Source organism: Anas platyrhynchos, chromosome 23 (assembly GCF_047663525.1).
Source record: "Anas platyrhynchos isolate ZD024472 breed Pekin duck chromosome 23, IASCAAS_PekinDuck_T2T, whole genome shotgun sequence".
Classification (NCBI taxonomy): Eukaryota; Metazoa; Chordata; class Aves; order Anseriformes; family Anatidae; genus Anas; species Anas platyrhynchos.
Window position 1 is genome coordinate 5,466,243 of NC_092609.1, and position 12,357 is coordinate 5,478,599.

Below are 12,357 nucleotides of genomic sequence, written 5' to 3' on the forward strand. Positions count from 1 at the left end.
AGGGCTAAGATAGGGACAGGGCTATCACTCCAAAATTATTGTCATGAGCAAAACAGACTCAGCATAAGGAGATAAGAGAAATTTATTACCTATCACTAACATGCTAGAGCAGTGAGGAACTAAAAACAAGCTAAAAACACCTTCCCCCCATCCACCCTCTTCAACATCCTCCCCCCAGGTGGCACAGGAGAATGGGTGAACGGGGGCTGTGGTCAGTCCCTAGTGCTTCATCTCCGCTGCTCTTTCTCAGTCACTCTCTTCCCCTGCTCCAGCGTAGGATCCCTCCCATGGCATGCCATCCTTCCCAAACTGATCCTGCATGGGCTTCCCACAGGCAACAGCTCTTCAAGAACTGCTCAAGCATGGCTTCGTAACACAGGGTCCATCCATCAGGAGCACACTGCTCCAACCTGGGTCCCCCATGGGCAGCAGCTCCTGCCAGGTCCCCTGCTCCTACATGGGCTCCTCTCCGCGGGCTACAGCTTCAGCCCAGAGTCTGCTCCTGTGGGGGTTTTCCACAGGCCACAGCCTCCTTCAGGGCAGATCCACCTGCTCCGCTGTGGGCTCCTCCATGGGCTGCAGTGTGGAAATCTGCTCCGCCATGGTACACCATGGGCTGTGGGGGCTGTTTCTCAGTCTTTGCTCTCCCAGCTGCACTGCTGCTGCTGTTGTGCAGCAGGTTTTTTACCTTTTCTTAAGTCGGCTCTCACATAGACACAAACACCATGACTTTTTGGCTTGGCTCTGGGCAGCAGCGTGTCCCTTTGGAGCTGTCTGGAACTGACTCTTATCTAACATGGGGCAGCTTCAGGGCTCTTCTCACAGAGGCCACCCCCACAGCCCCCAGAACCTTGCCACATAAACCCAGTACAAATCGGCACAGAAATGGGGTGAGAAAATGCCATAATAGAGGTTGCCATTACCATCTGCCTTGCAGGATGTCTAGAGCCCATTACAGGAGCTTCTTGTTGCATTACCCATTAACCTCACAGCATGATGCTTTTAATTGGGAAGGATAGGGAGACAAACCAGAAATGGCAATAAGGATCACTGAGCCTTGATGAATATCAAGTGCTTTTGAGCAAGCATTGTGATTTTTCTGGCATGCCATTAAATGCTCTTCAGTTGGAGAAACTTGTTCTTCCCATCTGCTCATGATTTCCAGGTTTTAAATAAAAATTGGATTTGATGCTGTCACGTTTTGGAGGGAATTGTTACAAATGGCCATCTCTGTTGCCAAGAACTGTCAGTCTAGAAACAGATTCATCCCCAGCAGCTGCCATTGGAAAGCCAGGGTGAGAATATTGTCCTTGAACTGCCAGTTGGAGTGGGAAGAGGAAGAGCACCGTGGACATGGAGAGGTGATAGCGTCTTGAACTTTGGCTTGAATGAACATATTAGCATGTCTTATCTTTGGTCATTGGGTATTTGTCATGTTCTGCACAGGACATATGCCTCGCTGTGCACTTGTGTTAATTTCAAAAATAGCTGCAAACCACCTTGATGGAAAGCTTGCAGGATGCCAGGAAGAAAGTTGGGACCAAAATCCACATCCCAAGTCCAGCTTTGGGTTTTGCCCAATTTTCCTAAAAGCGTAAGTTTCCTTAGAAACAAACGTCAGCCTCGCCTGTGATGTTGAGCAGCTGAAGGGCTCATAGGTGGGATTTTGAGCTTGGCCAGTGTTCATCACCCAAGTGCCAAGATTTGTGCTTGTATTTGAAGTAAGCAATATTCTGGCCCTTCTTACACAGAAGGAAGCACAGAAGGAAGCACCCAACAAAAAATTGGGCTGCTGTATATTGCCCATAGAAAGCATATGTCTGAGCAACTATTGCTATTAGTAATATTAATTGCTAATTACTAATTGCTAATTAGTAATTAGGCTTTCCATCCTACTCAGATGTGGGAAACCACCATATTTTGATTTTCCATAATGTGGGAAGTCCTTGAATTTACTTATTTATTTATTTCTGAAATTTATACATAAGAGACCGAAAGGCACAAGGCTTGGCTTTGCTTTCTCATACATTCTAATGTTTATTTAATTGGGTTTGGAGAAGCTGTAAAGCAGGTACTGAATTGATCAAACAAGTGAGAAAGCAGGGAGAAGGCTCGCCTGGGAATGTCACCAATCACCCTCCTGGCTGGTGCAGGGGATAGAGAGTCTCTAATTTTATGATCACTCTTAAATCATGGATGTCCCTGCCTTTTTTAAGCAAGCCATCAAGAAACATCAAGCCTGTTTTGAGAGTGAGAATATGATTGTGTTCATTTGTCTTACCTCAATCAGAGTGAAGCATAAATGCACCAACTCAATTATTTTTCTGCTTTTGAGAGTACCTTTAGTTTTCTCTTTTTTCCCTGTTTCATTCTTCAGTAACAATATTGTCTCTTTGCCCTTCTCAGCCAAGCTGCAGACTGAAGCTAAACTGTGATGCATTTCGTATCAGTATCAAAAATGAGTTTTAATTTAGCTGCTGGCAGTCAGTGGCAAATTCACATTGTGGCCTTGTACTACTAGTGTTTAATTATGAAGCAACCCAGGTCTCTCAGAAGATGTAGTGAAGCAAGTAAGTTTGTTGTTTTAGTGGCTGCATCCCTACTTTCCCTGCTTCTAGTAAGATTATCCAAGGAGTTTACAGTGTGCATTTGTAGTTAAAATAAACCAAGTAACCTTGTGCTTTGCTTTTTCCTTGCATACCTTGATACTCTCTCAGTCAGCATCCCTCCCTTCTCCTCCCTTTTCCCTTTCCCTTTCCCTTTCCCTTTCCCTTTCCCTTTCCCTTTCCCTTTCCCTTTCCCTTTCCCTTTCCCTTTCCCTTTCCCTTTCCCTTTCCCTTTCCCTTTCCCTTTCCCTTTCCCTTTCCCTTTCCCTTTCCCTTTCCTCTTCCCCTTTCCCCTCTCCTTCCCCTTCCCCACCTTCCACTTTCTTATCCCCCTCCCTTCCCCCTCCCCCCTTTCCCCTTCCTCTTCTCTCTTTCCCCTTTCCCTTCCCCCTCCCTTCCCCTTCCCCTTCCCCTTCCCCTTCACCATCCCTTTTTCTCTTCCCCTTCCTTATCCCCTTCTCTTCCCCCTTCCCCTTTCCCCCTTTTCCCTTCCTCTTCTCTCTTTCCCCTTTCCCTTTCCCCTCCCTTCCCCTTCCCCTTCGCCATCCCTTTTTCTCTTCCCCTTCCCTTTCCCATTCCCAATTATTTTGTATTTTGTTTCCTTTTTAATATCTAAGCTGCTCCAAGGGCAGGAAGGCAATATATTCTCAAGCAACTGATGTATGCTGAAAGAAATGGAAAAGGAGAGTAAAAAGTATTTTTCTATCTGCAGTCTGTGACCTCTGTGAGAACCCTGTTGATAAATACTAATTCATGGAAGGGAGAGCCAATAAAAGACAAATATTTGCCTTTTACTTTATTAACTCTGGGACACCTTGAAATGGTTCAGCTATTCTTTTTAGCATGATCCATTCAGATTTACAGCCACCCAAATGAGAGATGTCTTCCATAGCCAGACTCATAGCTGTGCAGCCAGCAATTTTTGTGTGAAAAAGTGTTTTCTTGCAGAAAGTTTTGCTTGCAGAAGACACTTGTTGGGCTGATGGATTATTTCCTCCATGCCCAGAGTTGATTTTACCAGGAGTGTGATGCAGTGGGACATGGGTAATGTCCCTCACTTTGCAAGGGTCCTTGAGCATCATTTTGTTGCTATGCGCCGTCTTTATTTTTTGCCTTTGTCGAGCAAAAGCCACATTGAGCTTTACATGATTAATTGTCCAGGAAAAAGCAACTAAAGGAGCTGAGCTCCTTTTGAGTGGTCTTCACAGGCCCACAGTAAAACCTTTCCACCCCAAATGAAACTGCTGATCTCCTGGAGAACATGCATACCCCTAAGGGAAAATATCTGCAGTTTTCCAGACCTCTTGTATAATATCAGGATGAGCACTGGGCCCTCGCTTCCTTTGCTTCCAAAAATGGTGTTTATTTGGAGCGCACTTTGTTTTGCCAGACATTTATTGATGGCATATGAGCCATCAATAAATGAATATTTCCAAATGAGGAGGATATAGCAATCAAATTTTAGTCATATCTGCCTTGGTGAGACCTATTCTTCCTGCATAAAGGTTTTACCTGAAAGAACAAGTAGAGCCACCAAGAGAGAGTGAGCAAATCTACACCTTGGCAAGGATGGAGCTGGGCAGCAAAGAGCTAAATCTTATGGCACCTACGTGGGAGATAGAAATATATTTTTCATGTCCAGCTCATGTCTTTGCACCACACCAGAACCACAGGAATTGGCATGTAGCCTCAAATACTTCTATACATTTAGCTTATCATAGTGTGGGAAGAGAGGTAATTATTATTAGTTGTGTTAGTATCCCAAACATTTGTATTAACTCAATTTTAGTCTTGTCATGTTGGCAGGAAATTGGTAATTAGGACTGATGCTATCTTGTTTGAAATGGGTTAAGGAAGGCAGCGTTGGTGATGGGAGATGCAGGATCCCTCAGCTTCCCAAATGCTGCTGTCAGCTTCAAGGGGAAAGATGTTGATGTGTTGATCCCAAGAACCTCAATATTAGGTTCTATCTGTGAAAGATCACACTGAAGTGAGAACCAGGATGTTTCACTGCCATCAGAAAAATGAAAAATAAGTAGTGAACTTGCACTGAAACCACCAGACCATCGATTTCCAAGCTTTCATGTATATCTCTTGTAATATGTCATCTTTTCATGCCTTGGAGTAATAGCAGTGAACATAGCAACACATTTGCTGTGTCAGATGCAATAGCTATTTACTTTCTGGAGCAATGATTAGGAAACATAATCAGACAGTGCCCTGGTGTCCCTGCTCAGACAGACAGGCAGACACCTATAGCTTAATCACAATACAGTGCCCAGTTATAATTAGTGTCACTATTCTAAGTTAGCTAGAAATAATTACTGGACAAAATAATATGGTTTTAATTTGCTTTCTGAACTTTTGCTGTTTTGCATAGAGAAAATTCACATGTGTTTCATAGCGAGGCAGACACAGCCACTTCCAGACATTCATGGAAACCTTTTCGGTTTAAATGAGAATTTATAACTGGATCTTCAGGTTAAACAAACCAAAAAAAAAAAATTAAAATGGACTGCCCTTTCCTGTCTGCTTGTCCCCACACATTTGTGCTGGAACAGGGAAGTTCCTCTCCCCAAGACTCATGGGGACAAGAGAAATACAAGTCAGTGTTTTGATTACGTGTGGTGGGAGGATATAAAAAACTGCCCTTGTCATCTTTAGCCTTGTCCTCATTTGTCGGGGTAGGGGGGAGATGAGACATTTCTGTTACAGCTGTAAAATTGCTCTATAAAGAGAGGAGAATAGATAGCCAAAAATATAGGAGCAAGTGGTGAATGAATTCTATCCATCTTCTTTCCATCCTCCCAGGCAGCTTGTAGTCATTGTACAGCACCCATGGCCAGAGACAAAATCCCTGAGAATTTGTGCTTTGAAGCACTTAGGTTTTTTCTTTCCAATGGACATAAATTTCCTTCAGCTACTTGGGTTGGATGGCAGAGTTTATGGCTGGCCCTTGGTGATGGCAGATGTCCCACTCACCCATTCCATTTTGCTGGTTCAAAAGGAAGATGAAGTTACAGAATCATAGAATTGTCTAAGTTGGAAGAGACCTCAAGATCATCGAGCCCAACCTCTGACCTAACACTAACAAGTCTTCCACTAAACTATATCACTAAGTTCAACATCTAAACGTCTTTTACAGACCTCCAGGGATGGTGACTCCACCACTTCCCTGGGCAGCCCATTCCAATGCCTAACAATCCTTTCAGTAAAGAAGTTCTTCCTAAGATCCAACCTAAAACACCCCTGGTGCAACTTTAGCCCATTCCCCCTCGTCCTGTTACCAGGCACGTGGGAGAATAGACCAACCCCCACCTCACTACAGCCTCCTTTAATGTACTTATAGAGAGCGATAAGGTCGCCCCTGAGCCTCCTCCAGGCTGAACAAGCCCAGCTCCCTCAGCTGCTCCTCGTAGGACTTGTTCTCCAGGCCCCTCACCAGCTTCGTCGCCCTTCTCTGGACCCGCTCAAGCACCTCGATGTCCTTCTTGTAGCGAGGGGCCCAAAACTGAACACAATACTCGAGGTGCGGCCTCACCAGAGCTGAGTACAGTTGTTCTACCCAAATTGGGTGGTTGGGGTAAGCTTCATCTGTTGCTTTGCAGGCAAGTCCCAAAACACTGTTTAACCCCAAAAGGTCTTTGCCTGTGGTTGGTCTTTGCTGCAAGATGCTGGTTTGGATCAGCTCAAAGATGCTCATTTGCAGCTGGGAGGAGGCAGAGACATGGGAATTGGCAGCAGGTATCTGCCCTGTTTCTGTTCTGCTCTGCATTTAGACATTTATTTATTTATTTTTTAAAAGCTACTGGCTATGTCCTTTCTGATGCAATGTTGTGTGCCTACTGGGTAAAAATAAAATAATCCAGGTATCTGCATGGCCCTAAGGACTTGCCTTGCTTTGTGATGCTTTAGTTTTGCAGTTTCCTGTCCTGATTCTGGTGCAAGGTGTCTGGGGAGCAGATGACAATGTGGGCAACATGTGCCAGTGTGGAGAAATGCTTGCAAAGGGAGGGGTGCAGGAAGTATATGCGCACGCAAGCCTTTGTGGGCTTCCTTCTCAAATAATATCATCTGCAGCTTGTTTTTTCCATAGGTGTCACTGCAAAAAATCCCCAATTTTGGGTGCCACTAAAAGCTGACTGGAAGCTGACAAATCTTCTACCAATTTTCTAGAAGGGCAGGAAACAGGACCAACTACAGGCCCATCAGTCTCATGTCAGTGCCCAGTAAAAATACGGAGAAGATTATCCTTGAAGTTATTGAAGCATACCTGGCGGACAATGCAGTCATTGGTCCTAGCCAATGTGGGTTCATGAGGGGTAGGTCATGTTTGACTAACTTGATTTCCTTTTATTATAAAATCACCCATCTAGTCATCAAGGGAAAACAGCTGATGTGATCTTTTTGGATTTCATTAAAGGTTTTTGAAACTGACAGTTTCCCATAGGATCCTACTGGACTAAATGTCCAGCATACAGCTAGATAAAAACATCATACGATGGGTGAATAACCAGCTGATGGGTAAGGCTCAAAGGGTTATGGTAAATGGGTCTGCATCAGGCTGGTGGCTGGTCATCAGTGGGGTCCCCCAAGGCTCCATTTTAGGGCCAGTTCTCTTCAATGTTTCTGTAAACGATTTGGATGTAGGACTAGAAGGTGTTCTGAGCAAATTTGCTGTTGATACTAAAATGGGAGGAGTTGTTGACTCTGTTGTGGGTGATAGGGCTTTGCAGAGAGATCTGGACAGGCTGGAGAGCTGGGCAACCACGGGAAGTTTAACAAGAGCAAGTGCCGAGTCCTGCACCTGGGACAGACCTCACCTGGGTCTCTCCTGAGCCTGGGACAGGGCAACCCTGACTGTATGTACAGACTGGGGCATGAGACGCTGGAGAGCAGCCCCGCAGAGAGGGACCTGAGGGTTGTGGTTGAAAGCAAGTTGAATATGAGCCAGCAGTGTGCCCTGGCAGCCAGGAAGGCCAACCTTATTCTGGGGTGCATCAAGCACGGCATTGCTAGTCGGTTGAGGGAGGTGATTGTCCTGCACTGCTCTGCGCTGGTGTGGCCTCACCTTGAGTACTGTGTGCAGTTCTGGGCACCACAGTATTAGGACATTAAACTGTTGGAGAGTGTCCAGAGGGGCCTCATTGCAGCCTACAGCTTCCTCGCAAGAGGGAGTAGAGGGAAGGTGCCGATCTGTTCTCTTTAGTGACCAGCGATAGGACCCAAGGGAATGGTGTCAAGCTGCGACAGGGGAAGTTCTGGCTGGATATGAGGAAAAGGTTCTTCTCCAAGAGGGTTGTTATGCATGGGAACAGGCTCCCCAGGGACGTAGTCACGGCACCAAGCCTGTTGGAGTTTAAGAAGTGTTTGGACTGTGCTCTTAGTCATATGGTCTAAATTTTTGGGTAGACCTGTGTGGTGCCAGGAGCTGGATTCAATGATCCTTGTGGATCCCTTCCAACTTGGGATATTCTATAATTCTATGAAAGCATAAATATCATTATCAGTGCAAATCGCAATGTATTGTAAGCACTGCAAAATGATATTTTTCTATCATATCACAACTGCCCAGTGGGTCTGCATGCTTTATTGATTCCCTCAAAGGTCTTTGTATTTATTTCATGCAAACTGCTGTGTCTGTAAGAGCACCTACTTGATGAAATTGTACGCCATGCAGAGCCTGTGCATTTGAATCCCCCTGCAAAAAGCTCAAAAAGTGGCAGAATAGAGACCTTCACAGGCAATAGTGGTTTATGTACTTTGCTGAATGCCAACCAGAAAGAACATGTAATTTTACTACATTAAGTGATCCATAAGCAGTAACTTCCACGCAGTTCTGTTGTTGTTCAGTCGTGGTTATCATTACAAGGTGGAGGAAGGCAAGGACAAGAGCAGCTTTTAAATTTTATTTTTATTTTTTTTTTGCCTGATGCTTCATATATTTTGGTCAAATGGTCAAATGCTCCTCTGTAATAAAGCCTTCCTTCATATTGCAATGAAATAAAATCAGCTCTCATGTTAGAAGTCTCTTCACTTCTGGAAAACATGGTACGCTTGATGCCAGGGATATTGAATGCATCTATATTCCTGACAGCTTTTTCTATTTTCATTAAGTGAAAGAGGATATTTAAAGCTGGGCTGGAATGGAATTTGGTTCATAACTCAGCAGAGAGCAAAGGCTAGGGGATGCAGGCTGCTGACTGAGGACTTGGGGTATTTTTATTGATTTAAAGAAATCCTCAGTTTCACTAGGATACTGCGTCCCGTGGTACCTGGGACATTGCCGTCAGGAGGAGAGGAACGGGAGAGATGTTTCCAGCAGTATGTCCCTGAACCTAGCTGGCTTTGCAGAATACAATCCATTTGCATTAAGCTTACTGTAAACACTAATCTTTTTCTGAATTACTGTTTGGTTCATGGAGAAAAAATGACACCCTAGTCTTAAAAATTGTCATTTCAAAGGGTTCGGTTTTTCTGGTCCTTTCACAGCACAGCAGTGCATTTTTAATCTGTCTAGTGATAGCATGCTAATGGAAGTAGATAATGCTAAAGCTTGACATAAATTTGCATATTATTTTAAAACTTTTTAAATCCTTAAAGGCTCTGCTGTTGAATATGAATTAGAACAAGCTTATTTTCCAAACTCGCGTTGGAGCAGTTGCTCTGGGCTCTCCCTCAAGTTACTGGAGAGATGAAGCTGTCTCCAAGCATCATGTAGCCTTGCCATGGCCTCCTGCACCCCTGCCTAGAGGTTTCTGCAGCTCTGGGGGACTGAAGAGGAAGACATATATGCATTAGGAAAGCAGCACCCTTGCTGGTGTTTCCATGACAAAGTCATACTTTGTTATTTTTGCTTCTCCACAAGAAAGCTGGATCATGGGCAACGACAAGGTTGCACAGCACCGTTCTGGTCCTGTGCATGTTGTTGGGAATTAATATTATCTCCATACACAGAGTGAAGTCATTTCTTAGAGTGCTTGGGAGGGAGTCGCCTGCTGAAATAGGCATATAAAATGCATCACAGCGGTGAAGAATTTAGAGGGCAGCAGGGAGCTACAAAGCTACATAAATAGAAGTTACCAGGGCTGTGAGGTAACCTGATTTCAGGCCATTTGAACAAGTAAAGGAGTTCCAGAGTTCAAATTTTCTTTCAGTATCTGCAGTCTTATTTCTCAGCAAAGAACCCTAATGTCATTAATCCAGTACTTCTGCAATTCCTGCAATCAGAGAAAGCCCTTCTAGCCATAACCACACATCAGCCTCTTTCACCCTATCTGTTATTTCAGTGATTAATCCTGTTATCAAGGGAATAAAGATACCTTTTGCTTGCAATAATTAGGTGGAAAGTAAAATAAGCAGGATGTTCTTTGAGGATTAGTGCAGTTAGTAAAGTGGGAATTGGACAAGATCAAACTTCAGGCAGGGAGGCCTTTCCCTCTTGGGAGAGCATCTCAATGGACATAGTTTTCCCCATTTCTCGTTGAACAAAGAACTGTCAGTCCTGGGGTGGAGGGATCCCCTTGGGATCTACCTGCAGGTGAATTTGGGAGGGAAAAATAAATATTGAGTGTTTTTGAGGTTTCCTCTGTGCAAGGCACAAGCTGCTAGTGGAGATGGCAGGGTATTTCTCCATCTCTGTAAGGCAAATTAATGAATGCTGATTCTGATCATGTTTGCCTTTTTGCTTTCAGGTCACCAGATGACACTTAGGTGATTTGCTTTTTCCCCTGTGGAAGTTGCCTCATCTTGGCAAACATGTTCCATTTGGGGATAAAATGATCCCTAATTTAAGATGCATTACAACCTTTTGCTGCTAACCCTATTTATCTTTCTCTTAATGTTCCCACTCTCCAGACTATTTAACTGGTCAATTAGGACCCAGATAAATGATTGATAACATTTTTCAGCTCCAAAAGCAATGTGTTGCAGTACAGCAGGAGATGCCAGTTGATGAATGGTACACGTGCAGTTTGCTTATTTATTTACTCTTTTCTATGCAGAAAACACTGTTAGCTCTTATTCTGTTAGCCTCAAAAATGAACAGAAAAGCCACAGAGCTCAAGACAATGTCCTCTTTATCCGTCCCAGCCTGGTTCATTGAAAACATCATGTGTATAACTACAGTTTGTATCCTGGATATTGACCCCTGCAATATCCCAGAGCATCTTCCCTATAGGGAATAAACCTTATTTCTAAGGAAAATGCCATATGCTGAAATTGAGATAGATAAAGGAGTAGTGCAAAATAGGCACCTTGTGCTGAACATGATGATTGTCATCATTCCCGTCACCAGTGTCTGTTCTGCAAATAATGTTTTGTGACTGCTTATCACCTAATCTGTTCTCTCACTAGCATTTTGTTCATAGCTACCACACAATATCACTGCAAAGGAAACATCAGGCAAAATCAAAGCAATGGACTTGAAATCCTGTGCTTTTTGAAATGCTTCTCTTTTCCTTCCTAAAGATCTAAAAATCATATCTAAGCCCAAAACCAAGATCAGATTATTTTTTTCCCTGACAGCCAGCTTGGGTTATTGGGAAATAACCCAAGTGGCACTGTGCTCACAGCAATATCTTAATTTTAGCAAGAACCTGGACCTGTGCCACTCTCTTTGCAATGCTTGCAGCAACATCCAACACGTTCCACTGTCAGGACCAACATGCAAATTCACGAGATGGACACAGCTGTTAACAAGTTTAGCAATGTGTCCACTGCTTTGTCAGCTCATGTTACTGCATCTTGTTCTCTCCCATCTTGTGTCCAGGTTTGAAAGTTTGGGTGACAGCTCCCCTTGCATGGGAAGACCTTCAGAAATGGTTTGCATGCCCACAGTGGCTTTAACACATGCATTTTGCAGGTAGTCGGCCTTGTGATGGCTTGGCTGTATTGGCAAAAGCTCAATGAGATGTATTCAAAGCTGGACACCGTGGACTTCAAGATGTTGGAGATACGTGATTTCAGCTTTGGGGCAGTGGATCTGAGCGGTGCAGGCTGGTGCTGGTGCTTGCCCAAGGAAGGGGGCTACATTCCCATCAATGTCATGGAGGAAGAAGATAAGGAGGAAGAAGGTGCCATCTGACACAGCAGAGTGAGAAGGCCGAAGACGGAAAGCAGTGGTGGAAAACAAAGCTTGAAGCAAAGCTTTTAGAGAGGCAGCTGATGTAAAATGTGGAAATAATGTGATTTATTTTCTCAGGTTCAGGAAATACCTTGGGAGAAACTGTAAAGTAACATTGGAAGGTTATAAAAATGTAATGCACTGTGTGGACACGTGAGCTCACAGGGGTCCTTTTACTACTTTGGCATTTTGAAGCATTTGTACATTTCTTTATTTTCTTGTTACACAATAAATGTGACTTCTGTTCTATTTTGCAAAGTCGTTTATACTTGGTGTACATTGGTTGGGTTGTTGGTGAGGGAAGCAGCACTTTTGGGGTACCTTTATATTTATATTTAGCCCAATATCCTAAATAATAAAGGCTTTATAGTAGATTCCTGGCCCCAGAAAGATGTAGCTAAAGGAAGCTGAACCGTTTACTCTGGGGAATCCTTCCTAAAGGCTTTTCCAAAGGATTAAAATACCCTGGGAAACACTGCCTGTGCCTGCTAGAGCAAGCTGCACACCTGCTGTTTGAGCAGGACTCACACAGGGCAAGAACCCCAGTGTCTGAAGCTTTTATCCCCAGGCAAGGAAAAAGAGGTGAGCAATTTTTATACTGAAGGCAGCTTTATTGCAGCAATGTGT

At 44.0% G+C, this 12,357-nt stretch overlaps 1 protein-coding gene across 5 annotated transcripts in view; it reads left to right on the forward strand.

Annotated features, from left to right (window-relative positions):
- Positions 1-12,357, forward strand: part of LOC119713567 (tetraspanin-15-like) — a 78,775-nt gene that overhangs the window by 64,638 nt on the left and 1,780 nt on the right. For 3 of the 5 annotated variants that reach the window (XM_072027082.1, XM_072027081.1, XM_038167149.2), the window contains one exon: positions 11,470-11,979. The exons of 1 other annotated variant lie outside the window; for it this stretch is intronic. In XM_072027082.1, coding sequence (XP_071883183.1) covers positions 11,470-11,691 — 222 coding nt within the window. In that variant the 3' untranslated portion in view covers positions 11,692-11,979. Of the gene's footprint in view, positions 1-1,165; positions 2,916-11,469; positions 11,980-12,357 lie in introns of those variants that run through there. One more of the 5 variants, XM_072027083.1, reaches the window with a different exon arrangement.